General features: G+C 39.1%; 1 protein-coding gene across 1 annotated transcript; it reads right to left on the reverse strand.

Moving 5' to 3' along the window:
• Window positions 1-5,274: 5,274 nt before the first annotated feature.
• ngfa (nerve growth factor a (beta polypeptide)) lies at window positions 5,275-25,463 on the reverse strand. The gene is made up of 3 exons (XM_005478002.4): window positions 25,263-25,463; window positions 6,907-7,014; window positions 5,275-6,586 (listed from the first exon to the last, which is right to left on the reverse strand). Exon 3 carries the CDS (start codon window positions 6,573-6,575, stop codon window positions 5,685-5,687), a length of 891 nt encoding a protein of 296 aa, XP_005478059.1. The 5' UTR covers window positions 6,576-6,586; window positions 6,907-7,014; window positions 25,263-25,463; the 3' UTR covers window positions 5,275-5,684.

The raw sequence follows: 25,463 nt of genomic DNA on the forward strand, positions 1-25,463 counted from the left end.
ACACACACACACACACACACACACACACACACACACTGCAGGATCCGCTTAGACGCTTTCCAGACCGCCCCTTTCAATAATGCAGAGGGTGGCAGAAGGGGGGGTTGAGTCTGCTCAATGGGGACATGTTTTTTAAAATTATTTGGCTGTAAACGGAGTCATCAGTTTCCCACAAACGGAATTAAGCTACTATTTTTAATTAAATTTTATTTTTTTAGTGTTTATTTTCATATTTGGCTTTGTATATTTGTTTGCTGTTTTTTTTGTTTTAAATCTCATTCTACATAATGGCAGCCTACCTTCAATGTGGAAAGTAAAATATACAATAAAATCCCAGATATAGATTTTAAAAATTAACTGGTTGGAGATTAGAAATGGGCATTTATTACATTGCTCAAAATGTATGTTCAGCGCAAACTTTCAATTCAATCTTAAATCAAACCGGGAGTTCCCTCAAGGTACTTCATATTGTAAGGTAAAGACCCTACAATAATAGAGAGAAAACCCCAACATTCAAATAATCCCCTTTGATGGAACACTTGGTGACAGTGGGAAGGAAAAACTCCTTTCTAACAGGAAGAACCCCCTGGCAGAATCATGTTCAGGGAGGGTCAGCCATCTGCCAAGACCGTTGGGAGTGATGGGAGGAAGACAAGAGAAAGAATACACTGTGGAAGAGAGCCAGAGATGAATAATAACTAATGATAAAGAGTGGTGTGTAAGCACATTCCACAGGAACACTTTGACCACTCTGACCGGGCCTATCTTTCAGCTAGTTGTGCTTTCAAAAAATAATTTTAAAAAAGATGAAAAAAAAACTTACTGAAACTCAGAAATTCAAGAGTTCTTAAAACATGTTTTTGATGACATGAATTTTATGTTGTTTGCATTAATTCCGAATTAGGTTTATCAAAAGCTTTGTTAAGCACACATGAAGTATGGGAAAAAGCAAGTAAACAAAGGAAGTATGTTTCCACAGCCATTAAGTTTAAAAGCATGTTTCATCAGTTTATTGTTGTAATCACAACAGATAACAAGATTTACTCAAGATTTCCCCTTATAGCAACAGCCACAATAGTGTTGGGCCATTTCCTATCTGCAATCTCTGAGACTTTCCCAAACACTTCCTGTAAAACCCAGAAAGAGTATGTGCCAGTTAAGGCCTGGTGTAGAATGAGATGGGTAAAAAACATAAAATAAATCTAATTAAAACTGTCTGATAATTTTATCAGACAGTTTAGACAAGTTTATTATTTATTCATTGCTAAGTTACTATTTCTAAATTTCAGTGAATGGCCTGGGGGCTAACAGACAGTTTCTATCCTTAGTTGCCTGTGGTGCTTAATCTAATCCTGGTGGGATGAGTTCATACAAGTTCATTTTTCTTCCTACTCACATAAAATATGTCAACATATTGCCTTTTAACAGATGTCACTAAAATCTGTTTGAATAATTAAGTAAAGACACTTTTCAAACAATATATTACCTACAATATAATTTCTGGCAAAATAATGTATAATAATGGAAATGACTAAGTTAGGTAACCAGTTCAGGTTGTTAGTGTTCTTATTTTATATTGCTGCTGGATCACTGGGTCAAAAGAACCATTACTGTGTAATTCACAGAGACTTATATGTGCAGGTAATGAAATGGAAAGAGCAGCTCGTCTGTTGGATGTTTGTCATCGATGACATGTAATAACTGCAGAGCAGCACCATGTTCAACATATTTTCCATACAGCTATTGGAAGCAGGGAGAACAGCCAAAGAAAATTATTTATGTCTTTTTTTTTATCAGTGGCAGTCAGGCACTGGTCAAAAAAATGTCCTTATAGTGGAAACAAAGTGGTCTGCCAAGCTGAAGGGAAGGCAGAATCAGATAGGACTGACATGGTAGAGATTTTAGACAAAAACATGCAACTGTTTCCAGTCATTCGCATGTGCATCTGTCTCAAAACTGAATCAGTTAAAAACCCCTATTTGTGTTCTGAGACCCATTAGAAGAACTGTGGAAGATGAAGAAACCACAACAAAGCTTACACTGGACACTGTTCAGAGCAGCTCCAAAAGTGGAAAGGCTGATAAGACCACTCAGTCCCAGCTTGTTCGTTATTGTTGGCTGTTAGTGGCTCAGTTGCTATGCGGTTCCAAACATGTGAACATGAAAAGTATGTGCAGGTCATAGCCTCCACTAAAATAGATAACAAATGACCGGCTAGATCATTTATAGCTCAACAAGATACTTAATGGGTCAATCACTGAGTTGACATGATCTATTATGGCTCGGGTATTTCAAGATGACTGATAGGTTTGACTTTACTTGGAAGTCAGACGTGTATAAGTCGAGTCTTTTTAGAAGCATGGGTTGTCATCACTGTTATTGGCGCTCTATTGTAAGCAGATCAAACTTTTTTTTCTTGCTTCTTGAATGTGTGGGATCATTAAGAGCAGATGTTTGCCCATTGTTTCATCCATGTCTGGATGAAGGCCTTCACCCTTTCCGTGAGACCTGCCAGCTGTAAAATCAATGCAGCCTCACGCAAAATTGTAATTTATTTTAGATTTCATATTAAAGAAGAGATGATCAAAACTGTCATAGCACCAAACTTGTAGGTACGTTTAAAAGTGGGCCAGACTGGCTATCCCCGGCACCATAGTGCCATCTACTGGCCACACCAGAAATTAATTTTCTGTGGCTTCACTCAGTTTGCACCCTGCCAAATGCATGCTACAAATAAATGGGCCTCATTCAAAGACTCTTTGATAGCATGTGTGCAGTGATGGAAATGTAATGGAGTCACTGTTTTGAGTCGTGTTCACCTCCATGACCTCAATATATTTCAGAAAAGTGCACATAAAGGAGATTCATCAAAGAAAATAATGTGCAAAGCGATTTTTTGCTTCTCCTTTGAGACACTGATTTAAGCTTCAAGTGCCTTGTCTAACTTCACAGCAACTGCAGCAAACTCAAAGGAAAATATGTCAGGGTTAGCAGACCTCACCGCCTGTTAGCAGCTCTTTCCAAAGTGAAAGGTAGTTTGAGGTCACCGTTTTAACATAAAAAACCCCCTTTGATCAGACGGCCTTGCTGTGATGAGGTTTCCTGGCAACACGATCAGAGCTCAAAAGCACTGTGTACGACCTGTGAACCAGCAGGGTTAGTGCAGGTGAGAGTGCAGCCAGGTATCTGGCAAGGATGTGAAAAGAGGTGCAGAATTCAACTGCTGTTTGGAAGAAAGAGTTACGTGAGAGACAGCAGGTTCAGAAGTTCTCTGCTATTCATCTGACTGCATCATCTGTTAAGTACAGTTCTCTATATGACCACAAGAGGGTAGCAGATTCTCACCTAAACAGATGCTTAAGCCATGAATGCGTGAATGCATGGGCCAAGTTCGGGACTTTGCCCTCAGTAAGACCTCATATTTCAGTGATAGGTGGTGTGTTGTGATTAGTGTATTTAATTAGCATGTCACAGATCTTATCAAAACACAATATCAAGTCAAATGACAAACATCTCACTGTTGACCATGAATTATTGTTATGATTACTTGTCTTGTAGAGAGGGAATGTGATAAATATATTTTCCTAAATAAAAAAGAAACAACACAGGAATATGCCAAATGCATACCTAGTATCGATTATGCTTGAAATATAGATCTGTTGTGTCAGCACCTGCGTCACACAATCAAAAGCACATTTCCATTCTCTGTTTAACAATCGAATGCATCTCATATCTTTGACCAAACATTCCTCCAAAGCTGAGCTGTGTTATCAATACATTTTGAGTTGAACTTTTGATGAGGTTGGAGGGTTACACCTTTGCTGTAAACAAGTCAAACCTACTTCCTTAAACTATTTTCTTTATAGTCACAATGTTTTTGCGCTACCTTCCAGCCTAGCAGATATGTTTCGTATTAGTTCTTTTTTTTCCTCACTTCCCCTTGATTGCCATTTCAGATGATTAATATTTTACCTTGAAGGTGTTCATGTTTGACTTGATATGATTATAGAGCCTTTCATGGCTTTGTAAGCTTCACATTTCCACAGCCACACTTGCTGAGCACTATCAAAACGTTTGAAATTTATCATGCTATAGAAGCATTAGTTGACTTGCAGTACAAGTCCTAATAATCTGATTAAGGCCAAACAAGGTATTGAAAAATAATGTATTAGATGTTGCATTTACATTTGAAAAAAATGCTTGCATTTAGCTTATCTCATGAAAAAATGTGTATGTTTTTCCCCACCAGTGTCCAAACTTTCTAAGATCAGAAACATTAAAGCTGTTGTAGTGACTGATTGTGGCCCTAGTACCTTGCTAAGATACAGTTTGCTATTTTTTCTTTAGTTGTGAACCTGTCTCTATGCAATATTCATTCCTTCCAAGTACAAATGCACAGAGACTTCCCGTAGTGTTTACATCGGTATGCCAAGCTGATGAGAAGTCACCACTACTGCTGGGAACACTGGGAACATCACAGCACTGGGAACATCACAGCCAATAAATCTGTGTGTATAAAATGCAAAGCATGTCTCTCGTGCCTGCATGGAATGAATCACATTCCTTCAGGCATCGATGTTCACATACAAGTCTTTCTACTGCCTCTGCTTTTTTCTCTCTCCTGGAATATCTTAATGCAGAGACATGAGTCACCAGAAATTTGGGAATAAAAAAAAAGAACAAAAAAGAAAATAGAGTAGAATAATAATAATAATAATAATAATAATGTGGTAACAATATTTGGAAAATATTTAAGGTGACTCAGTGTCTGGGCTTGTGACTTTTAGCTTTTGTATTTTTTTGTTGCGTGTGGGAATCATTTAAACAAGACAATGACTGTTAGAAACCCCATGTTACTGTACATGTTGCATGTTCAAATTTCTCTTCCCCACTTTAACTGTTATATGTGAATATGCTTATAATATTTAATATAATATAAGCAAAGATTATAAAAAAAGAAAACATAAGTACATCAAATAAAGTTTAGTGTCTTGTTTGTTTCCCCGAAGGTTACTGCTTTTGAATTTATCATGAGCTAAACGCCGAGGTGAAGATGTACTTACATTTGGGACATCCAGGGAGGAAGGACACAATTGTAGGATATGGACAGGTTTATCAAACCTGTTTATAATGGCTGGTTTAAATTTGGCAATGGATTATAGATGATGACAATGAAGCTAAAATGGTAAAGCAATGAGCTAAAAGATGAGCTCCTTGATCAGACCTACAGAGGTGTGACGGTCAGCATTATCTCAAACAGACACAACAAACCGGGCAAGTACTGAGGTGTTTAATAAATAACAGCATGAACAACACAAAAACAACAATAACATCAACATTAAAAGCTTGAATTCATTTTGTATATATACACATACTGTATATAATTTTATATTTGACTGTATAAACCATAAATATGACATGCAGTCCTCATAAGTTAAAACAACCAGGACTTCTTTGACTGAGGTAGGGTCGGGGGGCCGAGGGGCTGGACAGATGTTCGAGTGTGTGGATGTGTGTGTTTGCATTTTTAAGTATGTGTGTTGTTTGGATGCTTTGGTCAGTGGGGGTGTTTGTCTGGATGTGGGGGAAAGGATTACAGTATTGGCAATAAAGCTGCAGTGGCTGTTAATGAGAAATGTGTGTGCTCGGTTCATAGTCTGGTGGTCGGGAGTCAACCACCTCAGTCAGCGCCCCCGTCTTCCTCCCCAAGACTTCCGGCTGAGGACGCACACACAGGCGGCGTTGATGCGGATGTAACGCCAGGCTGTCTGTTCCTCGAAGATGGTGAGGGCACTTACAAAAATATGTGAGTTGGTGCAGTAGGAGTTCCAGTGGCGACTGTCGATGCCAAGACAGCCCGAGTTGCCTGATTTGGAACCTTGTTTTCCACCCCAACCCCCGGGTTTTCCTCCATTTGCGCTTCCAAAACCCCTTTGAGTAGGGGATCGACAGGTGGTCTCATAGAAGTACTGTTTCTTCACCACGTTGTTGATTGTAACATTGGGCAGCACTTCCACTTCGTTTCCGTGCATGTCTGTGGCTTTTGTCAGGTTGCTCACCCAGGTATTCATGCTGTCACATACCGAGTACTCTCCTCGGTGCATGGTGCGTGATCCTGCTCGGCGCCTTACCCTCACCCCTCTAACTCCATCAATGTCATAGCCCTCACCTTCTAGGGCATCATGTGATGGTGGAACCTCACTGAAGACGACACGAGGTGAGAAACGGTAACGTCTCTTGGAGAAGAGCTTTGGATCCACCACTGGGATGGAGGGGTCAGGGAGGGAATCCAACGTAGTGTGCCCAACAAGAGGGCTCCTATCCTTTGCGTTTAAAGCTGCCCGATGAGGCCTCTTGGTCCTGTGGTGGCTGGTCCTATGATGCTGCTTTGAAGTGTGTTCTTCAGTAAGATGGTCCCTGGCTACTGTCTGCTGTTGTCTTGCTCTGTGATTGGCTGCCGTCTGCTGTCCTACTTTGTGGTTGGGTGCCCCGGCACTCCGGGCCAATCCACCTCCCATGTTCAGTACAGCCTGGACGCCGATCAGGAGGAGCAGGACCAGTGATGACGACCTCATGGGCACACGTCCTAAACCAAACACACAATTGACATAATGTCATATGAATGTCTAAAGTGAACAGTTTTTTCATTGAAATGCACTTAAATAAAATAACAGAAAGGATTGATAAATTGTTTCTAAGTGAGCAATCCACTTGGAAAATGTAACACTTTTACCTTTACTTTGTGTTTCTGACATCTAACACTCATAATCACTGATGTTGTCATTAAGAGGGCATTAGTTATGTTCTTAGTTTGACTTTTTTGCTCTGATTCACTGAGAACTTCTTCGGTCCTGCTCGAGTATGTCTTGTTTTTTACGTGTTACTTTGGTGAGCGTTTATGTGTACCTGTGGAATGTGTCCAGTTGAAGTGTGAGCCCCTGTGGACTCTAGAGCCAGACTCCAATGCAGGCCGGGCCCCTCATGCCTGCCATCTGGACCCCGTGAACTACAGCTCTGCAAAAGACACACAAATACACACTAAATACTTGTGCAAATGTTATTTTAGTCAGATATAATACGCGCTGACATTTTCATAAATACATCTGGAGCTATCGTTTTTCAGATCAAACCAAATCAAAGGAAAAGTAATCTTAAAGGCAAACCTCCAACTCAAAAGGAGTATGTGTTTAAGTGCCCTGCAAAGGGACAAGATGGGCATACCTAAATAAAACCCATTCAGAGTGAGAGCAATCAGGAATGTAAACATGCTTAACAGAGCGCTTTAGTTTATTTAGACAGCCCCGCAAACCTGCCACCCTTTTTTTTTACCGACATACACAATTTATCATTACCTAACCTTATCTCATGCCAGGTACACACACTCACCATGTTTAACTTTAAGAGCTTGCGCTTTCCATACACTGGAATGTGAGGTATTTAACACCTCATCCAGTGTTACTCGTTACATAGTGAACTTATGCACTAATAATAGAGGATGTGGGCACGTATGCACACGTACAGACCTAGTTAGAAATCTTTCTAGAAACAGAAGCCATGCATCTGCATGTGTACATGCACATAATGCTGTTTTTATGGATAGTTTGCACAGCGTCGAGTTGTGTGTGAATACACCCACTTCCTTCCACACAAACACCCAGTAGGTCACAGAGGTCAGTGGAAGCTGGTGTGACAGTATTACTGTTATTTCTTTTGTAAACTTATATCGGTGTTTCACCTTGCTTGCTTGGTGCTGGAACACAAGTTTATTAGTGTTGTAAATATTTAACTTAACATGTTTCACTACTTTGGTGTGGGAGGCGCAGCCTTTTGAAAGGAGATTATAGAAACAAGGACATTAGAAAAAGCAATTAGTAATATATGATAATCTTTGCAAAACAACAACAACAACAAAAAACATGATTTTTGTTCCCTGTGATATTTTACACTTTTCTTGCAAAAACCAGTTGTGCTGTAATCCTTGCAGTGTAGCACTTAACAACCAGAAGAGGTCAGTGTTGCGGCTTTGCTGAACAGACCAGCGTCCATGTACCCTTTCAAACAGCTGAAAAATATCAAAATGTCACTGGCTCTGTTCCCATTAGAAATATCAGCTCAGCTAAAAGAGGTTTAAATCACTCTTCAGGTATTTTCCCACAAGCTAAGAATGTTAAAGTCCTTGACTTTTAATGTTCTTTAAACATGTTTTCTGCTGTTGGTTTTGTAAAAGGTAATGATGCAGTACTCAAGTACTGTATTTAGTGCAGTTTTACGGAGCTTGCTCTTTACTCAAGTATTACCGCTACAGTTTTCCTGCGGTTAGACAAAGCTTTTCATATACTCTTGTTTTTGTTATTGTTAACTTTTGAAGGTAAAATCCACACCCTTTACTTGTGTAAATCTTTTAATGCAGGGTTTAACAAGCATCCAATACTTTTACGCTGTGCTATTGTTACAACGTCTTATGTTAATACTTATTCAAACACTGCCAAAAAGTCAGTTTGGCAGCTGATCAGTAAAACAATCAAGTAATCACGGATGATGGAAACAGCTATAGTTTTATAAAACATACCTACTGGTTTTGCATTGTATTTTAGCTTCAATAAACACAAGCATACACACACTTAAACACCCACACCCTGCACACATGGAGCCGAACCAAACAGGCAGCGAGCTGATTGATCCAGGCTGATGTGCCGCTCGCTATTTGCATGGCCTATGGTGAAGGATCCTAATGTTAAAAATATGTGGCTTATGTTTAATGCTGGTGGAGCCAGCGTAAACACTGCAGAGCATGAGCACAGAGGTCAGAGCAGTTTAGAGAACACCTCTGACTTACAGAATTACTTCAGCACTGCATCAGAATCGGCCTGACTATCTTTCTGACCTTCTCGCACAAATACCATACACAGAAAAACAAACACACACACACACACACACAAGCTAGTTATTCTCTTGAAGGTTGTGCAGGATTTACATCTCCTCCCTAAACTGTTTGTTTTATGATTCTGTGTAAGCACTACTGCGTTTTACAGCAGATATTACTTAGAATCTACACTGGAGTTTAAAAACATCGCCCACATTTGCCACGTGTGGACTGAGCCTGGAAAAAAGTATCCTAGATTTAGGATTTAGGTACTAACACCCTATATCAAACACCAGAGAAGGAAGATCGTTGCGGTAGTGATAAAAAGTAAAATGTTGTACCTTGAAGAGTAGCAAAGCTAGAAGGAGACAGTCCTGTGGCCAAGTAATGACAGAGGCATTCCAAAACCGTTAAACCACAAACCAGAGAAAGGACAGACACTGTATGGTTCATATTTCCAGACACTACACATGCTGTATTAATACACTGGTGTATAAACAAAACCGTTGTTCAATATTCTTTTATGATTCATCCATCAATATAAGGAGCTTCCCTTTTTTCACAATAAGCTGACTGGCCAGCTTTGCCAGATAGTAAATCAAGGCCATTTTCTGTTGAGTCATCCATCAGTTTCACATGCTGGGGTTCCACGCACCACATGGCACTACCTGGTCAAACCAGACTGCCAAAGTTGATGAAAGCAAGTGGAAAAGATGACATTAGTCACACAGCTGCCGGGTTGTGACCTAGAAAACTAATCATTGGGCAACAGGAAGGGAAAAAAGACTTTAGAGACCAAATATGTAGCCAAAGACAGTGGAAACCAGCCACGCAGTTACTGGTACTGACTTTGTAACACTTCTTTTTTCTCTTTTTTTAGTCTGCTAGTCCACAAGATGATCTAATGATCAGACTACAGGTTACCGCATTACATACTCGTGTGAAACAACAAGGCACGAGAGCATCGCCTGCCATCACTCTGGGGTTAGTTTACAGTTAGCGAGGGTGTCTTCCTGTCTGTGTGATACATTAGTTATTAGTGACATGTCCTTGTTAAAAGATATGCAGGAGCAGCGTGTCAAACAAACACACGCCGCTCTCTCAGAGCGATGACAGCGGCGATAGATTATGAGGGGGTGAGAAAGAGAGACTGACAACGGCAGAGATAGAGGGAGGAGGAGAGAAAAGAGGCCGAGAGCAAAACAGAGAAAGGTAAACAGTTTTTCTGTGTCTTTCATCAACCCAGTGGAGCACAGTTCCTCCTGCTGTCAACCACTGGAAATAATTATCAGGCAGGATGACCGCCAGGTCAACTTGCTCTCTCCTTTTACACACATCCAAATGTTGAAGATATATTTATTTCCTCTACAAATGTTATCAGTGTTTAAAAAACTGTACTAGTTTGTGTTCAATCTAAACAAGTCTTGCTTTTTGGAGAAAGTTTGAAATGAAAGTCTTTCTGTCACAATTCACAGTTGTAGTAGAGTTTGGACTTTTCAGCTCACAGCGACACACTCGCTGATAATATAGTGGTTTGAAATAATACTTACGCTGCTTCCATTCATGATGTTTCAGCTACAGAAGGAAAAGTCTGCTCGTCACAGTTTAGATTAGCTGCCATGTGAAACCAATACAACAACCTGCCACGAATCTAGTTGTTGTCACGTAAAATGATGTCATGCAGCGTGTTAAAATAACAATTAAATTACACTCCCCAATGGTTCTTGGAAGGCTGTGAGTCTTTTCTTGGAAACATGTTAAAACTCCTATATTTTGGCACAGCAAACATCCAGCAGTCACCAAAATTAAAAGAATGTTTGCATCTCTTATGCGTTAAAAGTGTGGATTTCTTCCAGATTTCAGCCAAAGCATTGTTATGAGTTATTTCACCCTAGATCACTGACAAGATGACTTCTTCTTTCTGTTTTCTCTGTGGCATTTGTGCTTTTCCTGATTTCGGTTGGCGCCAATTTAAGATTATTATCATGCTAAAAGTTTTAAGACTGTTTCCACAGACAGCTCCAAGAACTGCTGTCTCACAGTGGGCCTTATCTTACCAATGTAATCATATTATCTTATTATCAGAGTGTATTACTTGTTCCCAGTTTGTCACACTTTTTTTCTGTCATTCTCCTGGTTTGTCAGGTTGTATCTGGTGATGCAATTTGGCACTGTCAGTCCTCCAGTTTAGACCTTCTTATTTATTATTTTTTTGCTCATTTTCTTTACCTTTTAAGTTGTCTTAACTAAGCATTAGCGGTGTAATTCAAATCGGCTGTATAAAGCCATTTAACCATAGACCACCAACAGAAACAAAAACAAAACTATATTAGAGGAGTTTAATGATAGTTCAGTTGTCCATTTACTATGATGATGCCATTTTTTAAAGCCTGTGTGGCGTACTGTTCTGCACCTTTGTTCCTCTCTGTACCGGCCCCTGGTCTTTATGTTAAAAAGTCATTTACATGGACAACAATAGCATCTGCTGTAAATCAGACATACTTCAAACACCAAACTTTGCCGCTTTAGCCACAGGACACAGGAAGAACGAGACAGGTAGTGTCAAACTTGTAGGCACACACAACCTGCTAAAGTACTTTACTCGTCACAGGGATGACAAATGATGCGAGATATGGAGAACAAAAGAACATTCGGTGTGCAAAATGTGGAGCTGGCAACTGCTACAGTATGGAAAAACACAGTATAAGGTCTCAACATGAACTTGAATTCACTCAATCGGTTTACTATGTCTAACAATAAAATATTCAAGGATTTAACTATACACAGGTAACAGCACATACAGCTTTAAAATGTATTTCTCCACAAATGAGTAGCTATCAAAAGACTGAGCTTTCATTTAAATGGTGCTGGCAGCCATAGAGAGGCATGCTGGCAATCACACCAGCTGAACATTTGGCTCAGTACTTCAAAAAACCTCTTAAATATACCATAGCTTTGGGCTTTCTGCAAACATTTCAGCTACAGTATTAGAGGACTGTAAATGACATCAGCGTTATGCAGTGGGGAATGGAAATTGATAAGCAACCATGCAAAGGATAGCACCTAAATGATTCTTTAGGAATATACTCTAGTTTGCACAGCTGTTTTTGCCATCAGCTGTTGTAAAATAAAAGCTTCTGTATGCCTGCCGAGGGCATCTTGAGAATATCAGGGAAGAGGGGAGCCACGGTGTTGAAACTAAAGGGAACAAACTGGCAAAGAGCCAGTATCTTCATCCCGCTGTTTCGTGCCTTTTTGGGTTTCTGTTTCTCTCCGTCTGTCTTTCATTTATCTGTCTCTCCATTTTTTATTTTTTTTGCTCCTGGAATTTGACCTAATGTTCATCTTTACTCTCACAGTTAAAAGCCAGAGGTAACTTCCTGACTACATGGCTGTTTCTTTGCAGGTGCAAAGCACAGGGTCAGACCATTATCCTCTCGTCTTTGGGGAAAGTTACGCAACCATTTTCGGATAAAATCCATAGACACTCTAACTGGAGAGTTTCTTTCTTCTTTCCAACTTTCGCTGAAGTCAGAGCGTACATAAATGTTTTGTTATGGGATAAAATAATATATATATCAGCTTCTGCTTCAGAAGCCTTAAAGTGATTGACTTTTTTATATTCACCAAACACAAGGACAACAGGATTTCTATTAGCATTTCCTGTGGAATGAATTTTTCTTGGAACTGGAATAACTGGGCTTTGTGTCCGCATATGGCTTCACTTTTACACTTTTATTAAACTATTCAAGAGAAGTAGATGTCAAAGTGTCAAGAGGATACAAATACAAATAAATACAAATAAAAGCTGACAATGTATCCGACAGAATATAGGCACAATAACATACATAAGTTGACTTTATGTCACAGATTATGTCACAATGTAACAACGCCCCGGGGCATTTAAGGGCAACCAAAATACTGAACAACAGTTCCAAGAATCCCAAGCCTCTTTCTATACTCTGAGGTCTGTTGAACCTGAAAGTCTTTTCATCTGTGTTGCCGAAACTTCGTGCAGCAACACATTTAATTTCATCTCTTGACAACATTTGTTCCAGAGTCATGTTTTATTTACGGGTAAACCTGAGACAAAGCAAAGACGTGGCTACAGTGCTACGTCAACCCTTCCACTGTTGTCACATGATGTCTTACAGTAAGTTGAACACTGATTCATAATAATAATAAGAAAGACTGAATCATTGTGGTGTTCGTGAAAGGAACCTAAAAAATAAACAATACTTTCATTCCAGCAGTAATTGTATTTGGAAGCAAAAGGGTGAGTAACAAATCGAAGCTTTGAAATGAAACAAGTTTGTTTGTACAAACAGGGCTGTCATTTATTCCCCTGTCAATGAAAATATGAGATTAATGTTAGCAATGCAAAAAAAATTATTTATTAATGAACAACTTGAGTGATTCGCCTCTGATACAAAGCAACTTGGTTGAAAAAGAACACCAACAGCCCCCTTCCACTTTTACCTTCTCGGCTGGCTTGACTCCACTCGGTTTTCAGAGGTTTCCATTAGGTGATACTTTTTCAGTACCTGCTCCTTGTAAGCTGAGTTGATGCGAAAATATGACATCACCAGACGTCGTGAGATGCAGATGTTTTTTATGCTTAGTAGCTGATGGTATTATTCTCAGGGAGCTAGATGGAGCGTCTGGAAACGAGAAGTTTGCCAGGAGGTCTTTGAGCTGATGGCCGATCACGGGTACCAGCACACAGTGCCAAAAAAACCCTTAAAAACATTAAGTGATTACTGGGACAAGGAGGACCACATGGGTTGGAGTGGACGAACAAAAAGGAGTGGAAGTGGTTTAATCAAATGGATGATGGCGTATATGGGCACCGACCAGTGATCGATGGGAGGGAGAGTGGCCTCGACTCTGTCACTTAAGTTCACTGTGACTTAAGTGTTCGCTTCTGAGAGCAAAATATAAAGCCAAGGTGTTCTTAGACCACAGCCACTGAGGAGAATCGCTGTATTGTGTTGCAATTCTTGAACTCACAATAACAGGTACCAGACAAAGCTTTGAATTTGTTCAATAAAATTTAAAATCTTGGCTCACTCACTCTCTCAGCTATCGGTGAGATGTATTAAGCAAGTTTTATTTCTTTGTTCTTTGTTTCTGACCACACTGCTCAAATACTTCATCCTATAATCTTACTAAAATTTTGTTTGCTCGATTCCAGCCAAGTTCAAGACATGACAGTTTTTTGGCAGTCACTCAAAACCTCAGTGAGAGCATCACAGTTTTGTTAGTGAAAGCCATTCTCTCCATTTTTCACCCCCTTTCTTTTTCTCCACATAATGGGCCCATCCCCAATCAACCCACCCTCTCCCTGCACTGGACCAGTGGACGTGGGAGGCTGATCCTCCAAGCCTTGAAGTCTGGATGAACACAATGATTAACATGTTTTCCAAAACCCTAGTTTTTATGACCTTGACATTCAACAATCTTCTCGTGACAAGTGTTTAATCTTTTGGCTTGGCTCTGGTAATAACTCCCCCTTCCTGGTGAGCATCTAAAAATCCCACAGCAGCACAGAGACATGAGGAGGGCCAGAGGCAAGAATGCCTGTCTGGCCACGGACGGCGATGAAGACAGAAGGATGGAGAGGAAGGAATCAGATACATCAAGGGATAGGGAGAGGCAGCAATATGGGAGGGCGGGATGCATATGGGCAATAAGATATCTAGAGAATTACACACATAAAGGAGCATGTGAGAGGCAAAGTAAGGAAGGACAAGTTTATAGTGGAACAGAAATTGAGACAAAGAAGAGTTCAAGGACAGGGTCAGAGGGAGGAAATAAAGGCAATGGGGAGTTACAAAGCATTCAAAAGAAAGGAAAACGTGGAGTTTCATCACTTTGTCTCTTCTCTCAATAGCTTTAACAGAAAACCAGCAGTTTCAGGCTTGTGTTAGATCATATTGCGGATTTATTGTCCGAGTAGAACTTAAACACCATTTATGTTGTCCATGCAGAGTTTCACTCATGTTGTTACTAATTCAGTTGGAGAACATTAGTGTATTATCTAATCAAAATGGCAAATAGTGGTTTAGGATAAAAAAATTCTCTGACTTGATCCATCTTCCAATATGAGATCGAAACAAAGCATGCAAACACATGCACTGTTGTAAGATGTATTTGTCCCTTTTTACTGATTTTTTTTGTTGCACATGTGTTAACTATATATGAGTTAACTAGACTAAAATCCAATGATCTAAAGAAACTCAAGAACAGCTGAGAAAAGGTTACAAAGTCATTTCTAAGGCTTTGGAACTCCAGTGAAGCGTAAATAAATGCAGAAAACGTGGAACAGTGGTGAACAGCACTCACAGTTAGTGTTCATGATTTATCAATAAGAGGAGCCAAAAAAAAAGCACAAAAATTAGGATAAATTTTTGGAGGTCCGCCTATTCTGTGGACTGGCAAACTCAAAATTTGAACTTTTTGCACTATTTGTGTCCGGTTACATCTGGTGTGAAATTAAGACAGCATTTCATAAAAAGAACATCATACCCACAGTCAGACATGGTGGTGTAGACCTGAATGACTTGCCATTAATGATGGAACCATGAACTCTTTCAGTAAATCTTGAAGGAGAATATCTGGTCCATCAGTTCATGCCCTAAAGTTTAAGTGCACTTTGCTTATGCCGCAGGATAATGATTCGAAACACACCAGTAAATTCACCTCTGTATAGTTTAAAAAACAAAATTAAGGTTTTGTTGTGGCTTTGAGTCAAAGTCTTGACTGAAATCAAATTGAGATGGTTTGGCATGACCTTAAACAGGCCCTTCGTCCTTGAAAACCCTCTAATGTGACTGAATTAAAACAACTGTGCAAAGAAGTGGGCCAAAATTCCTCCACCGTGATGTAAAAGACTTATTGCCAGTTATCACATATGCTTAAATGTTCTTGCTGCCAAGGGTGGCACAACTAGTTATTAGCTTTATGGGGCAATTACTTTTTCATATAGGGCCATGTAGATGTGGATCGCTTTTTTTCCTTCAGTAAATGAAATCATCATTTATCTTTACTTTTGATAAATCGAAACATTTAAGTGTGACAAATATGAAAAAGAGTAAGAAATCAAGAAGGGGGAAAAAAACTTTTTCAAGGCACTGGTTATGACCATTTGACAATGATGTGTTGTGATGTCAGAGGTGGGAAGTAACAAAGTACAAATGGTCAACAGATATGTACAGTTTACCACACAGTGTGTCTGTATTTTTCCAGGAAGAGAAAAGAATGTGACGCAACTTCACTCAGTGATGGAGATCACTGGAGGTCAAAAGAGAAAGATGAGAGATTACTTTTAAAGGTAAGGGATGCTCAATGAAGTTGGTAGACTGGAAATTTAAAGCTTACATGTAATGTCCTCATCAATTTAAGATGTTTTTAAAGAGACATTGGCGGTATATAGGATGTGTTGCTAAAGTTATATTTTTTTATTTTTAGATTTTTATTGTCAAAAATCCTGCAAAAGAAACTGAAATATACTGACTTGTTATTATTCAAAGGTTGCATGAAAATGCTAGGGAGAGAGCAGGCTAAACTGGTTAGTTTTCAGGATTGCGGTGAAGTTTACAGTAATGCATTATTGTGGCACTTACAATATGAAGCGCCTTGAGGCAACTGTTGTTGTAATTTGGCGCTGTATGAATAAAATTGAATTGAACTGAATTGAATGTGCGGAGCAGCTGTGATGTTCATGGACAGTGTTATGTTACATCAAGGTAGCACAAATCAAATTAAATTTAAGGTGATGTTTTTGATTAGATTAACTCACTGAATTCTGCCTTTATACTAGATCTATGCTGTCAAAGCTGGGGAATCAGCGATGATAGCTCTTATAAGATCTGCTTATATCTTAATAATTCATTTGGCTGATCACAACATAAAACACCAGCACAGGTCAGCTGATCACAACATGTACACAAAATGTATTTCTAAGTTTTTCATTTTCCTACACTCTACCACTTCAACCAGTGTCACCTGCCAAATCCCACTTTAACCCCTGGCTATATTTACTTTTTGTTTTAGGTGAAGAAGTAAAATCATCCATCTACAATAAATGCAACAGCAAGTAGAGTCATTTATTAGATTTCCTTTGATTGCATTTACTTGTGTCCTTCATAACATTATGTTCAAGGTGAGTATATTCATTAGAATTGGTATTTAAGTTTAAATAAATTATGTATTCCCTTATATTAATATTATTTTTGTATGATACTATTATGGCATTAGATTCAGTTAGCTGGTAGCAATGTCCTCCAAACAGCAACTTTTTTAGCTTGATTACACTCCAGAGCCTGTATTTTAACACTTCTACTTGAGTAAAGAAGTTGAATCTTAGTGCTCAAACCTTTAGCAGAGTATTTTTAACACCAGTATCTGAGGAGACAAATGTGTGTAATTTTGCCACCTCATGGTATTGTAAACAAATCAGCAGCTGAGCAAGCCCAGAGTGAGTCATCCAGGTAAATTTCAGCGTAACGTAAAGTGAAACATGGGCGTAAATAGACAGATGTGCTCGCTAGGAGACCAAAATTTTCCATTACGCATCGTTTATGTTGCGGTCTGTCTGTCGCCATGAGCACGGGTGTGGTCACGTAAGACTGAGTATATGCTATGTCAAACATTAAGATTTGCACGCAAGATTTTCTCTTAATATTCTTAATTGAATTTGGTAATGGTAGCATATACGACACAGGAAACATAACTAGTTCTCACGTTTGACAGACAGCTAAAAGGAAACTTTAATACATGGAAAGTAGTTCTGGTTACATCCCTTCAAATGAATTCAAATTAATTTTAAAACATAGTCAACAAACACAGAGGAAACACTCTGAAAGGCTGGCTGCAAGTTAGAATAGTTATACCTTCCACTTCAGTCTCATAATACTTTTTGGATTTAACTGATTAATTGCCTTTGTTTTTGGGGTCTAGGGCAAAGTGTTAACCAATATTGCTCCATGACGCTAAAGAAGCAAAATATGCAAAAAAATTCACTTGTATGATGGTGTCTAGCTGCAGTGGTCGCCATCTTTATTTCAAACAGTTTATCCTAATGTTGTTTTATTGATTAAGTTGTTTAGCCACAGTAGAAGCAGGAGGATGGACTACATTGTAATAATATTATCCACTAGAGATTGTAGCTATCAAACTGCAAATAACACAAATGGCATTGGCAGCAATCTATACCCAGAGCAATGAATGAATGCAAAGCTTCATTCACAACCAATGGAATATTCCGCACTCACAGTCCTGCCTCTGTAGGCTTCAGAGGTGTAGCGCTTCAGAGGTGATTGATTTAGCCTAATGTAATTAGAGAACATAAATGCACAGCCATAAGCTGGACAACTGTAGATGAATCTGTGTAATTTGATTAGAGAAAATAATGTTCTTTTTACTTTTTAACCATCTTTAGTTCTACCAACTTCTACCAGTTTAATGTGTGTAAAGACTGTTAAAGATAAGGCTAATAACCTATATTAATTAGCCTAATGGTTGTGTTATATTTTATAGATTTAAAAACAAAAGGTAATATTGAAAAAATTTAGGTCCCAGTCACACAGGCCTAGAGACTGGCTGGCAAGTGCTTGGCAACCACCAGTTGCTAGGGAAATTCCCTGATCATTTGTGAATGGTTCCTGTCACTGTGAAATCAACTGCTAAGCTCCATATACACACATCTAAATGTATATTTTCTGACTCATTGGAGAGTGTTTGTGGGAGGTTGCTTGTAGTCTGCGGGTGAAATTGTTCCTAAAGTGGTATATGGAACAAACACCTCCATGTGAAACTGTTAGTAAAGCAGTCAAAAACACTCTCTTTGAGACTAATTTCACCCAGCAACCCCCAGCAACCACACACCAAACAGTCAAGAAACACAGGTTATTCTCAAGAAGTTGCCAGAGGGTTGTTGACTGGTGACTCTTAATCAAAAACCTTGTGGTGATAATGGCAGAAAGTTCACAACCCAACTCACGTCAAAAAAGAGCAATAATATAATAATAAGGAAAAAACTGTCCCCACTGTTTTGAAAGCAGCGCTCACTCTGGGTTTGGCAAATATGCATTAGGTTGGGATTTTTTCTAAAATTTGGGGGCTATGGTTTTATTGTTAACCGATATATGCTATACACCTGGTCCAGTGGAACAGACAGCCAGTAAACAGGAGCTTATAAAAGTTCACTCACCTGCCTGAAATGAGAAACGCAGTGTATTTGCTGTTACTTCCTCATTCAATCTTTAACAGTTTTATCAACATCTCAATCTGTGATATATGTAACATTGTAGAGCAATTAGGGAAACTTGGTGATTTTTGGAAGCCTGTCTGCCCGTCTCGCAACTAAAGGCATGAGAGCCACCATCCATCTGTGCTCTAGTGTTTGTGTTAAAATGCTAAAATTGTTAAAAAGCGTATTCCTGTCTGTTGTGATGACAGGCACTCAGACTGGGTCCGTTTTAAAAGAAATCTGTGGATATTTCTAATGTTTCTTATTCTTATCTAGTAAGGTTGCAGTATTAACTTTTAAAAGTGACTATGATGCACAATCATACATAGATACTTTCACATGAAGTCAGACTGAAAGATAATAGTGGATGCCTGAAAGAGGCATAAGTGCTGTATATTGTTAATGCATCAAAAAGGGTAACAGTTGAGGCTGAACTTTACCAACTTTATGAAAGCCAGGATACCCAGCTTTGTCTCTAGTTAACCAAACAAAACTGATTACTGCAGTCCATTTTGTTGCACTCTTATAGATAGCCTTGTCAGAAGTGCACTGAATCTACTCAAGATTGTACAAAGAATCTTGTTTTTGTCACTCCCAGTGTTTGTTTGATTGTACTCTGACACCTCTTACTAAAGACTTGACCAAACCATTTTCTATTCTGTGTGGTCTCCACATCGTTCTGTCATCACTCTCTCTCTCTGCTTCTGTGTCTCTCACTCTCCCTATCTCCCTTTTCATATCTCCCTCCTTTCCTGACCCTCCCACACTTTTCCCCTCTGGCTGATGTCTACCACCTGTCTGCATGGGACCTCCCAGGCCCATCCTCTGTCTGTTAGCAGCATGCCATGTTTGCTGTGTGAGCAGAGCTCTGGTGAAAGAGTAAGTGGCTACTTTCCAGCACAGCTCTATGTGTGTGTGCGTGTATGTTTTTTTTGCATGTAAGTGACTTGGAACAGGAGTTTAGATAAATGAATATTTACTATGGAGCTTAATACTAGGCTTAAGAGAGAATCCAGCAGAGAGAAATTGCTGCCTGCAGCGTCATACTCCCCAAAAGTCCTGAGGACTCACCATTAATCCTTGAGTTTTAACTGCAACAAAACTCGATGACAGATAAAACAGATAGTTTGAAAGAGAGAAAATTGCTTGTAAAGTCCTTGATGTATTGGTATTTTGCAGGATCCTGTCTGGCTGAAACAACTATAAGTAGAACAACACCTTGTTAATTTCTGCTGGCTGTGTAGGAGGCTAATCTGTTATGACTAGCCAGTGGTTCATCCCCATGCATTCTGTGCATTCTGAAATCGGCATAATCAAAATGAGTGCATAATGAGAGGCTTCGCTCGTATCCTTGGGGCTAAGGCGTGTCTATGTGTTTGAAGGGTATCCAACACAAACATGTATACATACACATGTACACACATGCGCTTTGTGCATACTCATTAACAAACCCCATTCTCCCACTGCTGGGCTTGGTATCCGTTATTATTACATTCTGTATTATGATAGCTTCTGATAGCCAGGTGAGAAAATTGTATCTCTTTAAAATTTATAAGAAGAGATGTTTGTGTAGATTAAAATAAACAACGTTGTTACAAAAAAAGGGACATTTCCGGCTATTTTCATGAGGCCTTTGTACTGAATCTAAATATTTGAGGAGACCAAGTATTTTGTTCTGTTGATGGCAACAAGAGCAAGTTTCATGTCCAGACAAGCTATAGTTAAACTACCAATTGGGATAAAGGCAAAGGAAAGTGAGAGTGAGACAGTGTCATCACGTTAATCCAAATGTACACACGCATCTAACAAGGAGTTGCGGTGAAACAATTCACAACATCAGACAAACACAAAGTCAACAGATTAAGACCACAACACTGTTATTATAGCTGTAAGAAAGGCCAGCGTAATCTGGTGATTTTTCAGCTACTGTGTTTGTGCTGCGTGCACATGCATGAAACGAGAGTAAGCCGTAGCTAAAAGTCACAGAGGCATTTATGTGGAATGAGCAGGCATGTCAGTACATTTAGATGTATTTTTTGTAGGTATATATAGCACTATGTACACATTCACATGTATAGAAATAAGATCAGGAAAAAAATGCAGAGCACACAGACATAACCCTTTGATGGAGCACCTGTCAAATTCAGATCTTCAACACAGAATTGCAACTGGATTCAGTTTTCATCTCTGAAAAAGTCCGATCACAGAAGCATATTTTTGTGCAGCGGAAAGGGGCAGAAAACCAGGTCCATATAAAGAATCCTGCACATGTTTGACAAGAGCCCTGTTCAAATCCAGTAAGTTACAAATGTCAAACAATGTTAGCTGTGATTTCTGTTGAATACGTTTCCTTCCAAACATTGTGAGAAGATGTTTGTAAAAGAGATGTCAACAAGAATTACAGCAGAAAGGTGATGTTACATTTCCGATATTTTATATATATATTTTTTGTCTGTTCTGCTCAGTGCTTCTGTCCCTTCAGGATTCTGACCTGCAGTGGCCTCCAGATCCTGCTTTTCCTACACAAGCACAGAGGTATAACCTCAAGCTCCAACTCTGACCTTTTACCTTTCCCACTGATTTCAGACAGACCCTTCAACTAGTTTACTTTACGCCAGATGTTCTCATCCGACTCTGTGTATTGACCCAAAAGATAACCAGCGCCCTGGGTTTACATTCTGACCCATGAATTATCGAGAAAAAGGGATGCTTCCTTCTGCTTTATCGAGCATAACCATTACTCATAGAGAAAGAACGAGGTTCCTTCACCTAATAAATTTTAGTTATTAGAGCAATTTTTTAAAGTAAAAGTTTGACTTAAACAGTTTGAACAAAACCTACACCTTAAAACTGCGAGTTTACTAAATTGTAAAATAACGGTAAAATAATAAAATAACCCTTTATATCAAGGAATCTCGTCTTCACATCACCAATGATATATTTTGACCACACTGTAGCATACATAAGGGTTTAGAATACGCACAATATTACCACTTTAGGTAAGTATGGGTTCAAATTGATTTCTTGGTCCAAGAGTTAAAAACAAATTAAAAATTGGTTTTGGGAGCTTTTATTGTGTAATGCTACGAAAAGTGTTACTCTAAAGGATGCATGAAGAAACATGAAGCATGGAAAAGTCTTGCAAAGCAATTCAGAGGCTGATCAGGTGTGCAGATAACGCTTGTGGGCAGGTGTAAATGCAGGTGTTTGAAAATCTGTACCTGTCACTAATTGGGCAATTAACCACTGATCTAACTGGAGGATTATTAAGGATTGTGATTATTCTGCCTCCAGCTTTTGTGGTCTGATAAGACATTATCATTCAGTGTGAAGAAACCTTTAATTATTCTGCTGCCAACTGGCACCACCCCAGATTTTCTAGTACTGCAAGTAGTACTTGAGTGTAATCTGGTGATATGGTATTTTTACTGAAATAGCATAAAACGTCACCTAAATTAAGTCACATAACTCCCATCCTATATTAGCCTGCAGATTATTTTGTGAATAATCGTAATGCTTGGCACACAGTTTAATCATGTTATTAATCAAAGTGCAACTGATATTTTAACTAAAGATGCCATGTCCATCAAAAGAGATATAATAAAGACAAATTTTCATTGTTCATTGAAAACCCCCCAACTTAAAGTGTGTTTATTTTATGGTGTTTGCAAATCTAGAGTCACTTTAAGAGCTGTTTGTGGCTGGCCTCGGGTTAAAGAATCAAAGATAAACTGACAGTACAGGTGTGCTGTCACAGCCTCTCCCTTGCCCAGGTGTCCTATACAACCATTCAGTCTAGACAGCTCACATCATTCCCTCCTTTATGTGTTTCAAGGGTGGATCCTGTTCTTGTCAAAATCCGAGTGACTGCAGATTCAGATTGTGACATTATGTCACTTGTCCACATAGCAAGCAGAATAACAAACAAAGTCAGTGGTGTGAGTTGCAAAATGATAAAAATAAAAGCATTTAGAACAAGAAGAGATGAAGGTATTACACTGGTATGTAACTTTAAAAAGGTCAATATGGTTATTTTTTTTTCTGGGTAAATAACCCACCTGTAACATAAAAAACACTCTAGGATATAGTATGTTTCCTTATGGGTAAGCTATTCATTGCTTTACATTAATATGTTCCTCTTCACTGTTTAAGTAGTTTAATACTTGTTCATTTGTAAAGAGTTATTCTCTTACGGTCTCCCTCCCACACACACACACTAATGCACACATACACAATTGCACACACTGGTGCTAACATAGGGAAAGCTGTAACTCAGCTTCAAAGGGAAACCTGAGAGGGTCATGAATAATCACAGACATCTTTGTCTGCGGGGGAAAACAGCACTGTCCATCTGCCCTCCATACATATACGAACACTAGTTCATATGGCTTAAGTTGTTTTTAGCATTGGCATTGGATGCATTGCTAGGTTTGAAAGATTTACAGGGTAAAACCATTTCTGTTTCAGTTGAAAACAAAGTTACACGTAGAAACACTTTTTGTTTTTAAATTATTTGAGAAAAAAAAGGAAAAAGGAAAAAGCAAAAGGCAAAAACAGAGACATGCCATAAATTGGCGTTTTAAATTTAGCAAGTCTCCACGTCGGTCTGCATAGATGGCAGACAGGCAGCTAGGTCAACAAGGCACTCTAGATATAATCAGTAATAACAGTTACTATGATTTCCCTTTCATAAAAAGAACCAGTCTTGCTTGAGAACACATTTTAGACCTGAAGTTTGAACACAGCCCATCTTATTTTTATTTTTAACTTACAAAACATTCATTTTAACTCAACCTGGGCTCAGTCCTCCTGCGTTAACCATAAAGAAGAGCATGTCATGTAAGATATATAGTCAGGTTGCTGCAGCACTTTGCCAACAGAGGGCCAACAGAGAGGAGATGAAGGCAATCACATCCCCTCCAGTACACGTCAGCCTTTTACTTATAACTTTTCTGTTTTCTAAGAAACTTTACTTCTTTACTCCTTTCAATCTACAGTAACCTCAGCTGTTTTTATTTTCTTATCTAACACATAGGTGCATAAATATAGTACACTGCAGCTGAAGCAGATAATACAGGTAAGTTGGTGGGTGAAAAAACATAACACCTATCTATATGATATCTATATCGATATATCAATGTTGATATTTGGTAATTTTATGGACCACAACCAAACACCATCCTCGACACATTATATTAGAACAAATGAATGTATGTTTTTCACAGACAGCCATACGTTTATGACAAAGGTGAAGCCTTTAGTGACACTGTTGATTTGTTTAATGTTTGTTTGTGTGTGTAATCGTTGGCTCACAGTGACATTCCTCTCCTGTCAAACCCCGAAAGGAATTCCCTTGTAGGAGTGGCAGGCGTGAGGTCTGTGTTTAGCACCCACGCTTGCTTGCATACACACACACGCACAGACACACACACCACATTTTTAAAAAAATTTAGTTTAAAGAGTTTAAAAAATGATTAGTAGCGCACCTTATAAACAACAAGCCCCACCCGGGTGTGAGGATACCCTCAACATACTTCATATTGGACATTGGAGCTCATCAGAATCTGCAAGTCTTTTGAGAATTGTGTAACATGAGTGGAGAGAACGACAGATAGAAAAAAGAGGGGGAGAGAAAGAGACAGAGAGAGAGAGAGAGAGCGAGAAAAAGAAAAGGTAACCTGATGTCCCAGGAGTTTTCTGAACAGTAAACGGGTTCCCATTGAAGTTTGAAGAACCCCCTTTTTTCTACTCCTCACCTCTATTCTCTCCTTCTTTCTACACCCTGTCCTCCTCCGTTTGATCTTTGCATCTGCAAATACCTGAAAAACCTCTGTACCCGGCTCACAACATTAACATGACACAGAAATGCAATCATCAGCAACATTATCTTGGTAAACTTTTAATAGTGGCTCCTGTATGTTGCAGTCAGCTGAAATCCCCCCCCCCCCGCCCCCTCTCTATAGAAAAGTGGCTGCGCTCAATCTCAATTTAGAGGCTCAACTTACGTTTAACAACATGCTATCAGAGTTTCTGTAATAAATTCTGCTTCTGTGCCATGTGTGGATACACGCCCCACATATTTACACAGTGTTTAATAAAAAGAAAAAGAAACCAAAAAAAAAAAAAAAAAAGCAAGGTAGGACTCACCACCCTTTAATGCTCCTTTTTCTTTCTCCCCACTGAGTAAAAACTTCCACAGAAAGTCTGCTATATTCCACCTCACTCTCTCCAGGCCTGGGGAAGAATTGTCCCAAACTCAAAATCCCGCTCCTACGTTTGAAGCTGTGAATCCAGGTCCTGAGCCATCCACTTCTGTCTGTCTCCCTCCCACACTCTTTGGGAAATGGA

The sequence above is a fragment of the Oreochromis niloticus genome, linkage group LG20 (genome assembly GCF_001858045.2).
Source record: "Oreochromis niloticus isolate F11D_XX linkage group LG20, O_niloticus_UMD_NMBU, whole genome shotgun sequence".
NCBI lineage: Eukaryota > Metazoa > Chordata > Actinopteri > Cichliformes > Cichlidae > Oreochromis > Oreochromis niloticus.